This window comes from Camelus dromedarius, chromosome 14 (assembly GCF_036321535.1).
Source record: "Camelus dromedarius isolate mCamDro1 chromosome 14, mCamDro1.pat, whole genome shotgun sequence".
Classification (NCBI taxonomy): domain Eukaryota; kingdom Metazoa; phylum Chordata; class Mammalia; order Artiodactyla; family Camelidae; genus Camelus; species Camelus dromedarius.
The window spans coordinates 8095362-8112550 of NC_087449.1; the positions used below are offsets into that span (position 1 = coordinate 8095362).

At 37.5% G+C, this 17189-nt stretch overlaps 1 protein-coding gene across 5 annotated transcripts in view; it reads left to right on the forward strand.

The window, feature by feature from the left end:
* The window catches only part of TTLL7 (tubulin tyrosine ligase like 7), a 128276-nt gene that overhangs the window by 46975 nt on the left and 64112 nt on the right, over window positions 1-17189 (forward strand). For all 5 annotated transcript variants that reach the window (XM_064493398.1, XM_064493397.1, XM_064493396.1 and 2 more), the window contains 5 exons: window positions 204-271; window positions 4559-4717; window positions 8562-8778; window positions 13284-13448; window positions 16815-16973. In XM_064493398.1, the coding sequence (XP_064349468.1) occupies window positions 204-271; window positions 4559-4717; window positions 8562-8778; window positions 13284-13448; window positions 16815-16973 (768 nt within the window). The remainder of the gene's footprint in view (window positions 1-203; window positions 272-4558; window positions 4718-8561; window positions 8779-13283; window positions 13449-16814; window positions 16974-17189) is intronic.

The window sequence follows — 17189 nt, forward strand, 5'->3', positions numbered from 1 at the left end:
TTCTTGCAATTTTATTCTCTGATTATTCTCTGAATTCTCCAATTCCACAAATTCATTGTAGGTCATTTAACCTTAAATATTTTACATTAATAATTGTCAGTTTACTAAAACATTAAGCTCAAAGGAGGAATGTAACTGTATTATAGTATAAATGAACATATTAAGTCAATGAGATTATTAACGTTTACCTTTTTATTTTCCAGAGGATCAACCATTTTCCAGGAATGGGGGAGATCTGTAGGAAGGATTTCCTAGCAAGAAATATGACCAAGTAATCTTCATTTTCTTGTAATAGAGAAGACCTTATGTTTGAAATTTACCTTTTGAATATCACGGTGCTATCTTTTACAAGGTTACATTGATTTGAAATGACCTTTTGACAAAAGAGAGAGAATTTTAGAGCTAGAAGTGTCTTAAAAGTTCTCTGGGTCTATTCCTCCACTTTGCGGAGGAGGTAATTGAGGCTCAGAGACATGAAAATCTTGCACAAAGTCAAACAAATAGTTAACGGCAGAGCTGGACTCCAAAATGTCAGAGTTCTTTTTACTGCAACTTGCTGTCTCTCTAGCAACATAAATTTTTCTTTTACATATAAGAAGTTTTCTGCACATGGCAATCAATGTATACTTACTTATTTTCAGTTAAACTTTGCAGGAATTAATTTGTTGCATTGTTGCATTGTATCTGGCATATATATGTGTGTGTGTTCAGAATACTGGTTCTTGAACATCTAATATGTGCTAGGCACAGTAGTAGGTGCGTATGTGTACACACACATACCCATAGACACATGTAACCGTGCCTGCCCAGGGATATACATGCACACATATTTATCTCTGAGACCATTATTCAGAGTGATAATCTGCTTTCATGGGAAAACTGTTAACAGGTACTCAAGTGTAGTAGTGAATATACGGCAGAATTTTTATGCAGTTTATATTTCTGTTGATCAGATTTTTTGAGAAAGCTGATACATTGAGAAAAAAATTTAAAAAGAGAACTCTCACAGAGAAATGTTAGGAAATGTGCACATGATCAAAGAAATATTCGTATGCATTCATGAGAGAGTTTATAATCCATTCACACAGAAGTCTTTTTTGCATGTCTACGATATGACCTAGAGATGCTATCTTTGAAGTAAACAAGATAATGAATGCCTCGTCCCTGCCTAGAACTCACATTTTAGTAAGGGTGAAAGACTGGTACCCACACTAGTTTGATGCTGTCACAGTAGAGGTAGAGGCTGTGTGTGGTGGTGACTAAGATGATGGGAGAGATTATTTCTGAGGGGACAAGGAAGGATTAAATTCCCAGAAATTTAATGGATATTGAAAAGAGTATAGGAGTTCGCCCTTTGAGAAGGAGGTAAGGAGATTGTAGGCAAAGACAACAGTGGGAGAAAATATATGGAAACTTAAACCAACATGATATGGTTAGGGGAATGCTAAGCAGTGTTTGCGATTACATAGGATGTTGGGAGCCCAGCCAGAGATGATACTGGAAAAGAAGTGTCAAGGCCAGACTGTGACAGCCATACCATTGTATTTTATTTGCCTTATTTTTCTATTCTATTTTATTTAATCATTTAATCATTGGTTCTTTAGTCTTTTTAACTACTCAACAAACATTTGTTTATCCTGAGAGAAATGAGGAGTGATTTAATGGATCTCAGCAGGGAAGTACCGTGTTTTAGGTCACCTTGGTGGCACTGTAGATATGGACTTGATGAAGGGAGGACTAGAGGAAGGAAACCCTGGAGGAGACGCTTGTCGATCTAGGTGTGAAATAAGGAGCATCTAATAATCCAAAAGAGAGAGAGGAAGAACAAGGAAGAGAAAATAAATCTGCAAGATAAGAAGGAGAGAGAATTTATAGGACTTGAAAACTGCTTTGATTTGAGAATTAAAGAGGAGGAGGAGAGAAGTCTCCGAGGAGCCTTCTGGGCTTCTGGTTTAGGATATTGTGTGGATGGTATGATTTATTAACATAAGGATTACAGAAGGGTGGACGTCAGAGGAAAGAGAATTACCTCTGTAACGGTTTGGACGTGTGTTGTTTCATTTAAGTCATTGATTTTCATTTAACACATATTCATTAAGTGTCTATTACATGCCAGGCGCTGTGCTGGGCTCTGGGCACACGAGGTGATCCGAAGCAGACTTAGTGGCTTTTACAGCTTTGTGTTGCTACTGTGATAAGTGCTGTGAAGTAGGGGCACATGGCTCTAAATCAGTGCAGGGTGAAGGACTTCTAACTTAGGGAAGCACTGGGGTGCTTTTCTGAGGAGGTGAGGGGTGCTTTTCTAGAAGCTGACATGTGAATGATGAGTTGTGTGCTGGTGAAGACGGTAGGTAACAGCCTTCTGGGCGAGGAGAATAGCGTGAGCCAAGGTCCTGTGGCATGAGGAAGCGTGAATAGTCAAGATACTGATATAAGGCCAAATGTAGCTGGAGCAAGAGATTGACGGGGAGTGGGGGCGAGGCGAGCTGAAGGGAGATACTTAGGATTATGATCCTTATCCTAAATGCCATAGGAGAGGAGCGGGGAGACGACATTGCTGATATGACCAGACGTACATTTTGAAAAGATCATTCTGGCTGCTTTGTAGGGAACAGTCTGTATGACCGGGAGAGGCAAGAGGGCTAAATGTAGAACCGTTGGTAGGCTATTGCAAATAGGCAATTTCTCATTCTGTAGAATCCTTGGAAAAAATAATCTATTAGATAAAAAGTTATGACCTAGTTATATCAAAATGAATTACATGTTTAGTATCATTTACTAAATCTATGACAGAACCATGAACAGAAGTTATTCCAGTATCCCAAATTCTTAAGACTGCTTGTCTCTTTAAAGCTACATATTGTTACACTAAATGATATGTACTAGATTACCTAAATGGAATAAAGTATTTTTCCTAAATATATGTGTGCTTGGATTTTTTTCCAAATATATATATGAAAGAATGGTATCATTCATAAATACTTCATGGTTAGTTTTTAAATATATTGTTCTATTAAAGCTTTAACTTGGTCTAATTGCATATCATCGTTAAAAATAAAATAAATATATATAAAGTGTTGAAAGCAAAAACAAATATATTAGCACTGTTGTTGTGCTTTTTAAGTTTAGATTTGTGTGTGTGTATTTCAGACCAATCAGTGTTAGCCTGTTTTGTACAGAGATTATTTAGCTTGTTGGCTTATTTTGGATTTGACAGGTGGAGCTGGTGATTCTTTCCCTTCTCATGGTGGAAACAACTTTTTTTACAGGGTCCTCTTGAAAGAGCCCTTGACGTGTGATAAAGGCATGACAGTCCAGCTGTGGAAGCCAAGTGGCTTATGTATTCCACACCCTGGTCTTAGAATTTAGGCCCTACTTCTGTGCATATTGTGCACTATGGCCCTATTTTAGTTTTAACTAATCTCACTTGTGGATAATATCTTCCCATCTGTAAAAGACTTGCATGCATTTATAAAAAGACTTTGGAAACAGTCAAATTTTCTTTAATAGATAACATTTAAAATATTTCTAGTAATTAAAAAATTATTACTGGGAATCGATGTGCACAAAATAATTAGCATTTGGATTAATCAAAAGCAAACATTTTGTACCCAGTATTGTATCGGTACTCCTAAGTTATGCATCAAATAAGCAGCTAATTTATAGCAAATACAGACATGTCAGGACATACATTGTAACCATGCAACCACATGTTTAGGCAGATGTGGCTCATGTAAACAAAACCTCTGCTGACTTAGTGGCTTCACATGGTTTTCTCGGAAAAGCAGTAAAACTCCAAAAAACACTGGAGTAAAAGCAATCAAAAATTGCTGCCTATGGATGACCCAGAAAACTCCAAATCATCTTTTTTTTAATTTTTAATTTTAAATTTTTGTATATATGAATATATATGTATATATTTATTTATTTATTGAGGTATAGTCGGTGTAATGCAATCATTATCAAATTACCCAGGACATTTTTCACAGAACTAGAACAAATAATCCTAAAATGTGTATGGAATCACAAAAGACCCAGAATTGCAAAAGCATTACTGAAGGAGAGGAAAGGAGCTGGACCAATCATCTTTAAAGAAGCAATATGAATGACATCTGGCCGTGAACTGTACTGACCACCCGCCTCCCTGAGGCAGGGTTAATTAATGATCCCTTCTACAAGTCACCCTGCCTTTGCTGCACCCATCACATTGTATTTAATTAATAGCCTGTATGTAAATTCCTTAGGACAGAGACTGTACCAATCCTCAGTGCTGACACATAGTATATACTCAAATGTTTGATCTGTTAATATGTAAATTAGTACACAGGGCACAAATTCTTGTCTGTTTTTTTCACTAATGTATCCCTAGTATCTAGAATAGAGCCTAACACATAGTAGGTGCTTGATAAACATTTAAAAAAATGAGTCAATGAATGGATCAATAAATAAAGACATGGAGGGAATTTAAATTCTTGTAGTTAATGTCAGTAACACAGAGAAAGAAAATTTAGATGAATTTGAATAGAAATATTTTTCATATATTGTCTCTGGTTTACAGAATGATCAAGTCCCGGCCTCTGGATTATACTTTTGTTCCTCGAACGTGGATCTTCCCTGCTGAATATACACAATTTCAGAACTATATGAAAGAATTGAAGAAAAAAAGAAAGCAGAAAACTTTTATAGTAAAGCCGGCTAATGGTGCCATGGGTCATGGGTACGTATTTTTCTTTGGAATATATAAAAAGGTAAAAAAATTTTCAGAGAAAGAATAAATGTGTTCATTTGCTCATGACTGAATACTAATATGAAAAAAATAGGTTTCTAACTTGCTTTTTTGGAGCTAAATATTTAGTGATCCCCTTTACCCTATTCTTGGCTTTGGTAATTCAATTTAAAAATGTATTGAAGAGGTAGTGAGACTTCAATAGTAGACAACAAAATAGAGAAAAATAAGTGTTTCCCATTTTTTTCTTAAACATAAAATTTGCATTCATAATAATTTTAAAGTAAGCTTGGAGGGGACAGTCGGTTGGTACAATAAGAGCTAAACTGACTTGGAGAAAGAGATGGAAAGGCAGTTATTGTTTTCATCTTAAAAAATTCTTAAAGCAAAAATTTATTTTCTTTGCTTTCCAAATAATTTTTTTCTTTATGTAGCCATGACCTGGGTTGAAAATGAATAGAACACATTTTAGGCTAAAGTCCTGAGAACTAGACATGTTAGTTGAGACTAGATTATATGACTTAATATTCCTGTTTCCTTTGCTTTTTTATGTTAGTTTTCTGCAATGTACTTTTTCAAAGAGAATGTGTCTGAGGCTGCTTTTAATAAAAACACATGAGTCATTTTAACCTTTGATTTAGAATGTTGTGGGGAAAAGACATTTGGAAATGTAGCTGCCAGGTAAAGTATTACTAAACAAATTTTCTTCTAACTCTAAACCATAATTTAATCATTTAATCAAACATTGTTTTTAACTGTGGTTTAGTAATTGGAAAATTAACAACATGTAGTAGTGGAAATCTTTTTAGTGGAAATTTTTATATTAATTGTTTAATGTAAATTTAGTTCACTATATGTTAGTATCAAGGTAAAATTCTTGGTGGGGATAATTGGAGTTTATGTTTTCTCGATATTAATATTAAAAATTAATGTTAAAAATTCATATATATTTATTAAATGTTAACACATGGTAAATAACTAATAATCTGAATTGGCTATAGTATTAAAAAGAGCTGAAAAAGCATACTGTGCAAACTGTGCTGCCAGCGTTTAGCTGATGTAACGCAGTAGCACTTAGGTAAAGGACATGCTTCTCACCTGTAGAATACATTTATTTCCCTGCTGGCCTTCTGTTTAATTGTTCTATCCATTATTGAGAGTGGGGTATTGAAGACCCTAGCTGCAATTATTGAACTGACTATCTCTGCCTTCAGCTCTATCAGTTTTTGCTTTATGTATTTTGGAGCTCTGTTGTGAGGTGCGTATGTTTATTGTTATTATATCTTTTTGATGCATGACTTTTAAAAATCATTAGATTTTTCTGTCTGTTGTAATACTTTTTGTCAGAAGGTCTATTTTGTCTGATGCTAGTGTAGCCACTTCGGTTCTCTCTTGGCTACTGTTTGCATGGAATAGCTTTTCTGTCTGTTCACTTTCAGCCTATTCAAGTCTTTGAATATAAAGTGTGGCTTTTATGGACAGCATACAGTTAGGTCATACTTTTTTTTTTTAAATACATTCTGCCAAACCTTGTCTTTTAATTGAAGAGTTAATCCATTTGTATTTAATGTAATTATTGATAAGGAAAGACTTACCATTTTGCTAATATGTTTTCTGTATGTCTTAGTTTTCGTAGCTCAGTTCCTCCATTTCTGCCATCTTTTGTATTACATGGATATTTTCTAGTGTACCATTTTAATTTCATTGTTGTTTATTTTACTATATATTTTTTGAGTTTTTTTTTAAATGGTTGCCTTGGAGTTGCAATTAGAATCTCAATTTATAACTACCTAGTTTGGATTAATATCATTAGTTTTAATAGTAAACAAAAAACCCAACAACTTTGCTTCTGTATAGCTCTGCCCCCTTCTGTTGTTTTTGCCACAAATTACATCTGTATACATTATAAAAAATACTGTCTTCTGTCCTCCATTATTTCTGATGAGAAATTAGCTCTTAATGAGGATGATTTGGGTGTGATGAGTGGCTTCAGTCTTGCTACTTTTAAGATTATCTCTTGGTGTTGACTTTTGATAGTTTGATTAGAATGTGTCTTATTGTGGCTATCTTTGAGTTTATCTTACTTGGCATTTATTAGCCTTCTTGGATGTGTAGGTTAATATTTTAAACCAAACTGGGAGATTTTCAGCCATTAATTCTTTAAATAGTCTTTCAACCCCTTTTTCTTTTCTCCTTCTGAGACTCTCATTATGGCTGTGTTGATATATATTGATGTTGTCCCACAGGACTTTTAAACTCTGTTCATTTTTCTTTATTCTTTTTTCTTTCTGTTCCTCAGGCAAATGTCAATTGATTTATCTTCAAGTTCACTGATTCTTTTTCTGCCTTCCCAAATTGTCTGTTTAGCTCCTCTAATGAATTTTTTGTTTCACTTACGCTTTGCACCTTCAGAATTTCTCTTTGGTACCCCCCACTCACCACCTTTAAAAAATTACTTGTATCTCTATTGATATTCTCTGTTTGGTGAGATACTATTCCCATGGTTTCCTTCAGTTCTTTGACATGATTTTCTTTAGTTCTTTGAACAAAATTAAAATAGTTGTTTTAAGTAGTTGGTTTGTCTAGGAAGCCAACTGTGTGGGCTTCTTCAGGTATAGTTTCTGTTCATTGATAATTTTTCTATGTATGGGCCATACTTTTTGTTTCTTTGCATGACTCATAATATTTGAAAATTGGACATTTTGAATATTGTAATGTAGCAGCTCTGATGATTATATTCTCCCTCCTCTGAAGGATTTTGTTGCTGCTATTCTAGTTGTTTATTTGCTTAGTGACCTTTCTGAAATAATTTTGTGAAGTCTGTATTTTTTGTTATGTGTGGCCTCTGAAGTTCCTGTTTTGTTAGATCAGTGGTCAGCTAGTAACTGGATGGAAATTTCCTTAAGAACTCGGACCTTGCCCCCCAATATCCCCCAGTCCTTGCAGATGGTGTGTAATGTGTGTGTATGTGTGTGTGTGTATGTATGTATGTATGTATGTGTGTATGTATTGGAGCATGCTTTCAACACTCAACTAGGCAATTTACAACTCTGCCTTAGCCTTTACTTCCTGCTTGTGCAGAGCCTGAAGGTTAACCAAGGCCCTTCTCAGCCCTTTCCTTAGCATGCACTTAGTTCTGGGCATGCATATGGCCTTCTAGATTCCCAGAAATACGTCAGGGATTATCAAAACCCTTATTCCCCCCAAAATTCTCATTCCTCAGTCTTTCATCCCAATCACTGCAGTTAGTCTGTTGTTTTCCCCAACTGTTATTTGTTGCCCCAGGCAGTATGGACTGATACATTTATCTTTAAATGTTTTCAATATTTGTTCCCCAAGTAGCTGCCTCAGCACTGGGAGGATTCCCACTTAGACAAGATAAAAGCAAGCCCTTTGAGATCCTCTGCGGAGCCACCAAACTGATTTAAACAAACAGACAAACGAACAAAACAACCACAATAATAGGTCTGTTCTGCTCCTTTTAGAACCAGGAACTGTACTGGGAATGTGGCTGTTGCTCAAGGCCACTGCTGAGCTGGGGGTTGGGGAGTGGTTCCAGTGTAAGTTCAAATGCCACGTAGCTCTTTTACACAGATTCAGCTGTTTTTTTGTTTTTTGTTACGTGTTTCCTGGTTGGTACAAGCTTCTGGTTAGTTCCCAGGGTTCCAAAAAAGTTGCTTTCTAACAGTATTTTTGTACTATATTTATGTGTGTGTGTGGTGGGACAGACCTTGGAGTTCCCCACTCCACTAATTTCCTCTTGAGTATCGTCTATAACTTTGTAAACGTCTTGACTCATATCCAATTATTCTTTTAATCTTTTCTTTAAACTTAGGATTTCTTTGATAAGAAATGGTGACAAACTTCCATCTCAGGATCATTTGATTGTTCAAGAATACATAGAAAAGCCTTTCTTAATGGAAGGTTACAAGTTTGATTTACGAATTTATATTCTGGTAACATCGTGTGACCCACTAAAAATTTTTCTCTACCATGATGGACTCGTGCGAATGGGAACCGAGAAGTACATTCCACCGAATGAGTCCAATTTGGTAAGTGATACTAGACGGAACCTATGGTTTTATCCATCTGTTCAACATCTATTTTTAAAAAACACCCGTTGTCTATAAACATTAAAAAAACAAAATTCCTCTTCTCAGGTTTTATAGTCTAGAAGACTGGTATACATAAACAAGACTGCCTCTAATTTATAGAGAACTTTGTGAAAATTAGAAAAAAAAGTGTCTGCTGCTCCAGGCAGGATACTTAGGAAAAGGCACCCCCTCTAGGAGCTGTGAGCACAGAGATCGGTTTCTGAGTGTGTATGTGCATCTAGTGGTCCTGGATAGAAATGACTTATACAGAAATATAGCCTAAAAATAATATACCATTGAGAAGTACAGATAAAGGTTATGGAACAGTGTAAGCATAGTTTGTGTTTGACTCCTCATGGCAGAGGTGGTATTTGAGCAGGCTTTGTATAAAAAGTATCATTTAAATGTACAGAATGTGATAGAAAGTACATGGAACAGAGAAAGCAAAACTTATCAGAAAGTAGAGTTACTAATTTTTGTTGGAACAAAATGGAAGATTGTAAATTTACATCGACCAATTGTGAAGTAGAGACATAAATTTGCATTTTTGGTGTGTGTTTTTGACTCTATTAAATGGAGATTTTTGTATTTTTCCATTAAGGTTACCTTTGTGCAGCCATAACATATTGATGAAAGTCATATATGTTGTTTATATGTTATGATGATCAAGCTATAATTTATCATGAAAATCATAACTGCAATTTATAGCTTAAAAAACACAAACTGTGGTTTATTATCCATACTTAAAAGTTTACTTACCCTTTAACTCTATTTTTGGATTTACTAACTATAGTAAAAATTACAATTAATTAAGATTGTTTCCCATTTTGTCAAAGGCCTGGTTTATTATTCGTCTCCAATATTATGCACATAATTAACTGCATTGAGTGGTCATATTTCTGAAATTAAATAATGACTGATCATAAATGTTGCTGGGTTCAGTTAACTAAAAAATGTAAGCCTGGCAAAGGAAGAATAAAGGAACTGTCAAAGTTTTGTAAACAAGGTGAAAGAAGGCATCATGTCTTTAAAAGTCACGAGTTGTGGAGACATCTCAACTCCAAGCAGTGTTTGAGCTCTACTGGGTTCTAGGCATTGTGCTGGGTTTTGAAACGCAGTGACCAAGACAGACATATTTGACCTCACAAAAGCAGCAGTCTGGTAGGGAGGCAGAAAATGAAATAAGCAATTATAATACCCAGGGGTAGCTGTAATGAACTGAGGCTGCCATGGCAGAGCCCAGCAGGGGCATCTAACTCAGTTGGAGATAAAAGTTGGAGAGGGAGTTTATAGAGTGGAATCTGAATAATGAGGGGTTAGCTAGGTGAGGGGTGGGGTGGGTGGCACTATAGGCGGAAGAGTGGCCCGGAGGTCAGAGGGCGTTTGGTATGTCTGGAGAGGGCGGACAGGCTCAATATGGCTAAAGTGCAGACTACGAAGGGGGGAGTTTTCAGAGGTCAGGATGGAGAGTCTAGGGACCAGATCTCTGTGGCGTGCTTTGTAGACCATGTCTAGGATTTTTGAATTTAACTTAAGAAGGGATTTTGAACAAGGGAAAGAAGGAAAGAGATTTTTGTCCTAAAAAGGTCACTTGGTCTGCAGTGTAGGGAGTGTGAGACGAGGGTGTAGATGGATGGGGGAGACGAGAATGAGGGAGACAAGCAGCTGTGTTCTAGCCTAACCACGTGTGAGAGGAAAGATGGCTTAATTTGAAGTGATAGCAGCAGGCCTGGACTAAGAATAAGAACACAGATTTAAGATATATTTACCATGACATGGAGAACGGTGATATCCCGACAGGTTGTTTTGTAGAAGAGGGAAAGAGAGAAATTAAATGTAAAACTCAAGACTTTTGGCACAGGCAGTTGGGCGGGGGGTGGTGGGCAGTATTCCCCGTGCTGGGGAGAACAGGAACTTTGAAAGGTTTTGCAGAAAGTTGATGTGTTTGGTTTGAGACGCCCATGTGGCTTCCAAGTGTCCAAATGGATCTACATTCCAGGCATTTGGATATACAGTCTAGGTCTAAAGTTCAGACGAAGGAGCTGAGCTGCAGGCATAGTTTGGGGCTTGTCAGCTCATAGATTATAATTGAAATAATTGGAGTGGGTGAGGCAGTATTAAATACCTGTGAGGCAGATGGTCGTGTTTTGAGAGGAAAGAGTAAGGGACAGGATAGGAAAGGGTAAGACATGGAATTTAGGTGATAAAAGGGATTTAGTCTACATGTATGTGATTTGCTTAAGGACACAGGGTTAGGAAATCGCACTGAAAGGCTGGGAGTCTCACGGTCTCACTTTGCCAAGTGCACCTGAGTCACAGAATCTCCTGGCTTTGTTTTTCACATGGATGAAAAAGGATGTGTTCCTCATATATCTCTAAAATTTCATGATCAGATTCCTATCTGAAGATATGACACATTTAAAAAGTGAAATACATACTTTTATCTAAAGTGAGATCACAATTATGTAAAAGGTAAGTTGAAGAAAAAAGGTGAAAAAATAAACCAAAATGCTCCTGTTGGTTGTTTTTGGACAATAGGCAGCTGTGTATTATTTTTCTCCTCCTCTTTCCAATTGTTGAAATAGCGAGTGTGCCTTTTGTAATGAGCTGTGTATTTATATAAGAGTTAAATATTGATAAACTACATTTAGAGAGATCATCAGAGAATTTCAGACATTGAAGTATAATAAATGTTCATTTTTTTGCTACCAGTGTAGCAGTTGGCCAATCCTAGAAAAGTTTTGTGTGTCTCCCCAGACATTGCGTTGAGCCTAGACACTGCAAGGTGGGTGGAGAGTAGTTCTAGCGTCTCCATCCGTTGCAAGTTGCTATTTGAGCCATAGCTGCCATCACTTCTCCTTATGCAAACGTCCAGCTGACAGTGAACTGTTTGGAAGGGGGTTTATGTCCAGGCAGATGTGAAACTGTGGGATTTCCAATCCTACTTACAAGGATCGTGTTTTAAGACAAATGCGAAGTTCCATTTCCGATTCACGTTTTCAAGGAGACCTAGAGTTTTTATTACTGCTGTTGGTTTTATTTTAAGAAATTCTTGCCAAATGGAGAGCTTCTCAGAAAATTATTTTCCAAACAAAAATGACCTCTCTTTTGGGAACTAGGAAATGTTCTGTTTTGATGAATTTCCTTTTTCTTTACATCAAGCACTTAAATTTAGACAAGTGTGAGGTTTATGCTCTTTCTTTTAAATATCACTTAATTTAAAGCCTTTTCTGATTTTCATGAAGGTGGAGACTGCGTCTGTCTTGTCCACCTTTGTACCCACAGTGCTCAGCACAAGTTCCTGCCAGTAGTGTATGCTCCTGAAATATTGTTCAGTGAATTAAAAAAAATTCCCAATTACTTGTGGGCATATGGATTAGTAAACAACATGTCACTCAGATGATCAGTTCTGCATATTTGCTTCAAAGACTTCAAAACTCTAGACTTAAGTAACTGCAGTGAAAATAAAATATGATTTAAATATCATTAGTTATTAACAAATCAAAATAAGAATGTGTCTGAAGTACGTATTCATTGTGATGCAGCACTGCTATCTAAGTGATCTCTGGGAGTAGGAGCCTGAGGGTGGGGTTTATAGACCTCGTGAGTGTTTATAATAGGTTGGTAAGGAGCCATTAGATGTATATTCATTGACAATTATGAGAAGTTTTAAATTTTGGGTACTTCTTGGAGTTTACTTGAGGATAACAGTATCAACAACCATAAGAATATGGAGAGACTAAGATGCAAGATGCCCGACATGGAGTACTTTCATAAAGTGACTGCAGTCATTCCGCCCCCGGCACACCCCGAGCGGCACTGCTGTGTGCTGACTCTGCGCGTGCTCTGTCTTACTAACACGTTAAAGTGATCGCGCAGTCGGTGCGGGAGGGCAGAGGTTGTGTTTGGTAACCCTGCCTCTCAGGTTCTGCTACTGACTTGAGCTTCAGTTTTTAAAATTTCTCTTTGCAAAGACGTAGAATGCTCTGTCAGGAAATTCCTTTCCCCCCAAAAATTAGGATGAAAAATCTTAGAAAAACATTAACAACAAACCAGCTAAGAAAAACAAACTTCAAACTTAGAACATTTTCTTGCTTAGTAATATGTCGTCCCATTTTCACTTGCTTACCCTGTATATCCATATCATTTTAAGACTTTCTCTGGGAGATGTAGTTTGAACAGTATATAAAGTAACTCTGGAGATGACTACATTCACAACCTTTTTAAGAAAAATGTACCATTTCATTTAATTTGAAAATTACCTATGTAATCATCAAATTATCAACCTGTAAAATTAATTAATTAATTTTTCAATCCATATGTTTGATCTGATTTTATTTTTTTCAGTCTGTATATTTTAAACTTTAAATTTGTCTCTCCTCTTTGGCTGCTTTCTTTTCCACGAAACCATATGGTTCCAGAGTCTCATAGGTGGTAACACCTTTGGTTCTTACTTGTCACAGACCCAGTTGTACATGCATCTGACAAACTACTCCGTGAACAAGCACAACGAGCGATTTGAAAGGGACGAAACTGAAAACAAAGGCAGCAAACGTTCCATCAAATGGTTTACAGAATTCCTGCAAGCAAATCAGCATGATGTTGCCAAGTTTTGGAGTGACATTTCAGTAAGATTATACCATGCCACAACTTTAACTGTCTTTCCTCATATTAATTTAAGGAATCATCAACCATTTAAGATAAAGAACAGCTTACATTAGATTGGGCAGGTAAAGTGTGTTTTCCTGAAGAAGATGGAGTTTATGATGGACCCCAGTAGATAAGTAGTATTTCTACTGCGAGGGGTGGGAGAGGAGGGCTTCTGAGTGGAGGCAAAGCGTAAGTGAGGACACAGAGGTGTGCGAATAGCTGAAAGTGGTCCAGGCTGGCAACATGGTACTTACAGGCGATTCATGAGGACTTCCGGCTGAAAAGGTATGTGGAGGCCAAATTTTAGTCTGAAAATCAAGGCTGAAGTTGGTAGGCAGTAAGGACTCATTCAGTTTTTAAGGGAGATTTGAGAGAGGAGAGTAATAAGGCCAAAGACTGTGAATTTAAAAGACAAATCTGAACCTGAATGCGGGATGGGTTAGAGGGAAGAGCAGGAGGAGGTGGAGGAGGGCACTGGTGTGGTGAAGGTGGAAAGAATGGCCTAAACTGAGCCACAATAAAAGAGGTGACAATGCCATGTGCCTTGGGGTTAACTGAATGTTCAGAATAGGGTGGGGGCAGAAGTATTCAGAGATTCCTCTGCAGTTTTAAGGAGTAATTATAGGCAGAATGAGTGTGGCATTGTCTGAAATAGAACAGGAAGGAGTTATTTTGAGAAGAAGCTGTAGAGCTTAGGTTTGCAGACAAAGGAAAAGAGTTCTGTTTATTTACTTGTTAGTGCGTTCATTCATTCACTGAACATTTATTGAACCCATCGTATAAGCCTTTCTCTGGCTGATAATTTGAAGATTAATAAAATACAGCTCCAGGCCTCAAGCACTTAAGAATTTGGTAGGGAAAACTCACACATAAATTGTCAATGAAATGCAGCATAGCAAGTACAAAAATAGAGGCATCCACTGGGTTCTGTGGGGACGCAGAGGAAGACCACACATGGTAGCTTTGGGTCGGTGGGGGCAGGAGGAGGGCTGCCTGGAGGCATTGACACCTGAACCAAGTTTTTAAAAGTCCATAAGGCTGTGATGAATTCTACTTTAGACACGTTGAACTTGAAATGCTGTCTCAGGTAGAAAAGTCAATCAGGCAGTTAAGAGTGTATGTATGGGGTGCAATTGATAATTAAAGCCATGGCAGCTGATGAAATGCCAAATGGTAAGGGTAAAGAGAGAAAGGGAAACACATATGAGAAGGTAACCTTGGTGAAACAGACCCTTTATTAATCTTAGCAGAAATATTAAAATGGTATTCGAAGTTAGAGGAGTGTGTCTGTTGACACACTCAACATGATTAGGGCTGTGCAATTTGATTTAGCTTACTTTTTGGGACAAATGATACATACTTAGATAAATATATCATGGAAAATGGACATGAAAGCTCATTGTTGGTTGAACTTAGTTCTCTTGAGAAAATCAGAATAATTTATCTTTTGGATGATTATTTTGTGGGTTGCTTTTTTTAAAATCTTATTTTCTATGTCAGAGAATGTAAACCCAAAATTCCTTAGGTGTCAGATGAGTGAAAAGGAGTGAAGTAGTCCTGATAGAAGAAAACAGGGCACTGAGAACGGTGGTAATTTGAAGAGCGTAAGGGTTCTAAAGGGACACCACTCAGCACCAGCCTGTTGGCACCATGTGGTATTTTGGGCCCAGTGTGCCTCACTCTTCTCATTTGTCAATAGATGCCATACATCTCCTGATTTAGAAAGGTTGGCAACAAATTCAAAATTTTTAAAACTGTAGGGACTCCATCAAATTTTAAAGTTTGTCATTTGGATTTGGTCAGATTCTCACCAACTTGTTAACTTCTGTTAGGTCTTCCTGAGAGACTAAATACATCCAAAAAAGAAATTTGTCCACCGAAATGCTATTTGTTTATTTATTTTATCAAGGCCAATGTTTTTGGAAATTCAAAAAAATTTTTAATGATAGCTTACTACCATGTGGATCAGAAGCATCAGAGTGGTGAAATTTTTGCAATTTTTGGACACAGCTCATTGATGGAAGAGCATACTTGGTGAGACCTGGGTAATTGAATGAATGGGTCATTTGATGATTAGCTCAAGGAGATGAAGGAAGTTTTTATACCCTCTGTTTACCCAAATTTCCACTTCTATGTGGATTTGATTCTTCAAGGAAGTCTTTGTGAAAAGGTAGAACCTGTTGGGTTGCCTTGGTGAGGAGTCCATGGAAAGAGTCAGTCAAAGATGAAAGCGAGTTGTCGTTAGCTTTACACACTGGTTGAAAGTGGTGCTTACCCCCCACATAGCTGAGTTAGGAGGGGCTGTACAGCTAAGACTAATGCTAGTACGATGGTAGGGAAATTCACTTTTCTGTTAGAACCTAAATTTTTATCTTAATAGTTTACAAATGTCATGAATTTAACTTAGGACTTTTTTTTTCCCCCCAATGGCCACTTTATTGATGGTAATTTCTCTGAAAATAGTAGTTGTCTACATATGAAAACTAACATGCACCAACACCGTTTATGAAGAACAGGTAGATATTTGTGCTTTTGTGCTGGTCAAGAATGAATAAGTAATGAGTAGAAAATCAGACCATGGAGATTGAAAATGACTATAATCACGCAGAAGGATCATCCTTACTGGATGCTGTTTATGTATGTTAGGTACAAATCTGCACAGAGAAACCCAGCTCTCCTCGATTGTGCCCTCTTGGCCTGTCAGCCTTTGCCTAGGTCAAGGTTCTGTAATACTGTCTGTGAAATAGTTTACTCTTCTTGGAATTTCCTTCCCTCCCTCCCCTCCCCTTCTGTGTGGTTTCTGAGAAGATGAGCCCGTGATCCTACCTTACTTATTTAACAAATAGAAGCCCCATTTATAAACTTACTTTATCTGGTCACAAGTGCCTTTGAGCATTTACTAACTGCCAATTACTGTCATAAGCACTAGGAATGGGCTTGTAAATAATACAGACAAGGATTCTGTTCTAACAAAACAGGAAAAAGGTCAGCTGGTGCTAGGCTGTGTATGTTGCCCTGAGGAATGCTGTATGGGGGCCTACTTTTAACTCGGGTCAGGGAAGGACTCTCTGCATATCAAGGAGCCAGACTTGGGAAGAGTGTTCCAGGAAGAGGGAACAGCCAGTGCAGGAGGCCCAGAGACGGCGAGCATGGCTGGAGCGCGGTGGGCAGGGGAAGACCGGGATGAAATGAAGTCAGAGCAGTGGCAGGGGTTAGATCCCAGAGAGCGTTGTGAACCTGCCAGGCGCTAGTGTGGAAGTCCAGGCCTTATTTCCACGTATGTAAACGAGATACAAAGAAATGAGGCTTTTTTTTTTTTTTTTTTTTTATCACAATCTTTATAGGAATTGGTGGTAAAGACTCTGATTGTAGCAGAACCTCATGTCCTGCACGCATACCGAATGTGCAGACCCGGTCAGCCTCCAGGAAGTGAAAGTGTCTGCTTCGAAGTCCTGGGGTTTGACATTTTGTTGGATAGAAAACTAAAGCCATGGCTCCTGGAGGTAAGGCGTTTTCTTTAAGAAGAAAGACAAGTGATCACTGTTCTTGTATATTAAAACAACTGTTTTTTAAATGTGTGCTTGGCACAGTTGTTTCATTAATTGAGCGGAAAGAGGCCTGAATGGAGTATGCGAGAGGAAGCGAATGAAAATGCAAGGACTAGAGCAGTGCCAAGAATCAGTGTGTGTTCAACGTTACTTCTCCCAAATTAGTATTGG